General features: G+C 73.6%; 1 protein-coding gene across 1 annotated transcript in view; it reads left to right on the top strand.

Moving 5' to 3' along the window:
* THBS2 (thrombospondin 2) overlaps positions 1 to 1029 on the top strand; it is a 33366-nt gene that overhangs the window by 7191 nt on the left and 25146 nt on the right. Inside the window, exon 3 of the mRNA XM_012664816.1 lies at positions 349 to 905. Coding sequence (XP_012520270.1) covers positions 349 to 905 — 557 coding nt within the window. The remainder of the gene's footprint in view (positions 1 to 348; positions 906 to 1029) is intronic.

Raw genomic sequence — 1029 nt, 5'->3', positions numbered from 1 at the left:
GTCCCCGCACCTGGGTCCCGGCACCTGGGTCCCCCGCACCTGCGTCCCCGCACCTGGGTCCCGGCACCTGGGTCCCCGCACCTGGGTCCCGGCACCTGTGTCCCCGGGCGACGTTGCTTCCTGGCCCCGGATCCGGCCTGGGGCGCTCGCGGTGAAGGCGCTCCCGGGGGGCAGGGAGCAGGTGGCCCCGCACCGCGGGGAAGGGGAGCAGGTGTCCCCACACCGCGGGGAAGGGGAGCAGGTGGCGGGGAAGGGGAGCAGGTGGCCCCGCACCCGCGCGGCGCTTTTGCGCAGGGAGAGGAGCTGACAGGCCGCGCGGTCCGCGTCTAACCCGCTGCTGTCGCGCAGCCGCCGGCCAGGACGAGGACGCCGCCTTCGACCTGCTCAGCCTCAGCAACATCAACCGCAAGACCATCGGCGCCAAGCAGTTCCGCGGCCCCGACCCCGGCACGCCCGCCTACCGCTTCGTGCGCTTCGACCAGCTGCCGCCCGTGGGCGCCGACGCGCTGCGCAGGATCGCGGCGCTGTCGCGGCGGCGCGACGGCTTCTTCCTCTCGGCGCAGCTCCGGCAGGACCGCAAGACGCGCGGCACGCTGCTGGCGCTGCTCGGCCCCGGCGAGGCGCAGCGGCAGTTCGAGATCGTCTCCAACGGCCCGGCCGACACCCTGGACCTCACCTACTGGGCCGACGGCGCGCGGCACGTGCTGTCCCTGGAGGACGTGGGCCTGGCCGACTCCCGCTGGAAGAACGTCACGGTGCAGGTGGCCGGCGAGACCTACAGCCTGTATGTGGGCTGCGACCTCGTCGACAGCTTCGCCCTGGACGAGCCCTTCTACGAGCACCTGCAGCCCGAGCGCAGCCGGATGTACGTGGCCAAGGGCGCTGCCCGCGACAGCCACTTCCGGGTACGCGGCGCGGGGCTGCGCGGGGCCTGGGGTCTGCGCGGGGAGGCGCGCTGCACGTGCACACACATGCGTTTGCACACACACACACAGTCCCCGTACAGGCGCACCAGACCACACACACACC

This window comes from Propithecus coquereli, unplaced genomic scaffold (genome assembly GCF_000956105.1).
Source record: "Propithecus coquereli isolate 6110/MARCELLA unplaced genomic scaffold, Pcoq_1.0 Scaffold914, whole genome shotgun sequence".
NCBI classification, from domain to species: domain Eukaryota; kingdom Metazoa; phylum Chordata; class Mammalia; order Primates; family Indriidae; genus Propithecus; species Propithecus coquereli.
This window is presented reverse-complemented; position numbering and strand designations above follow the sequence as displayed.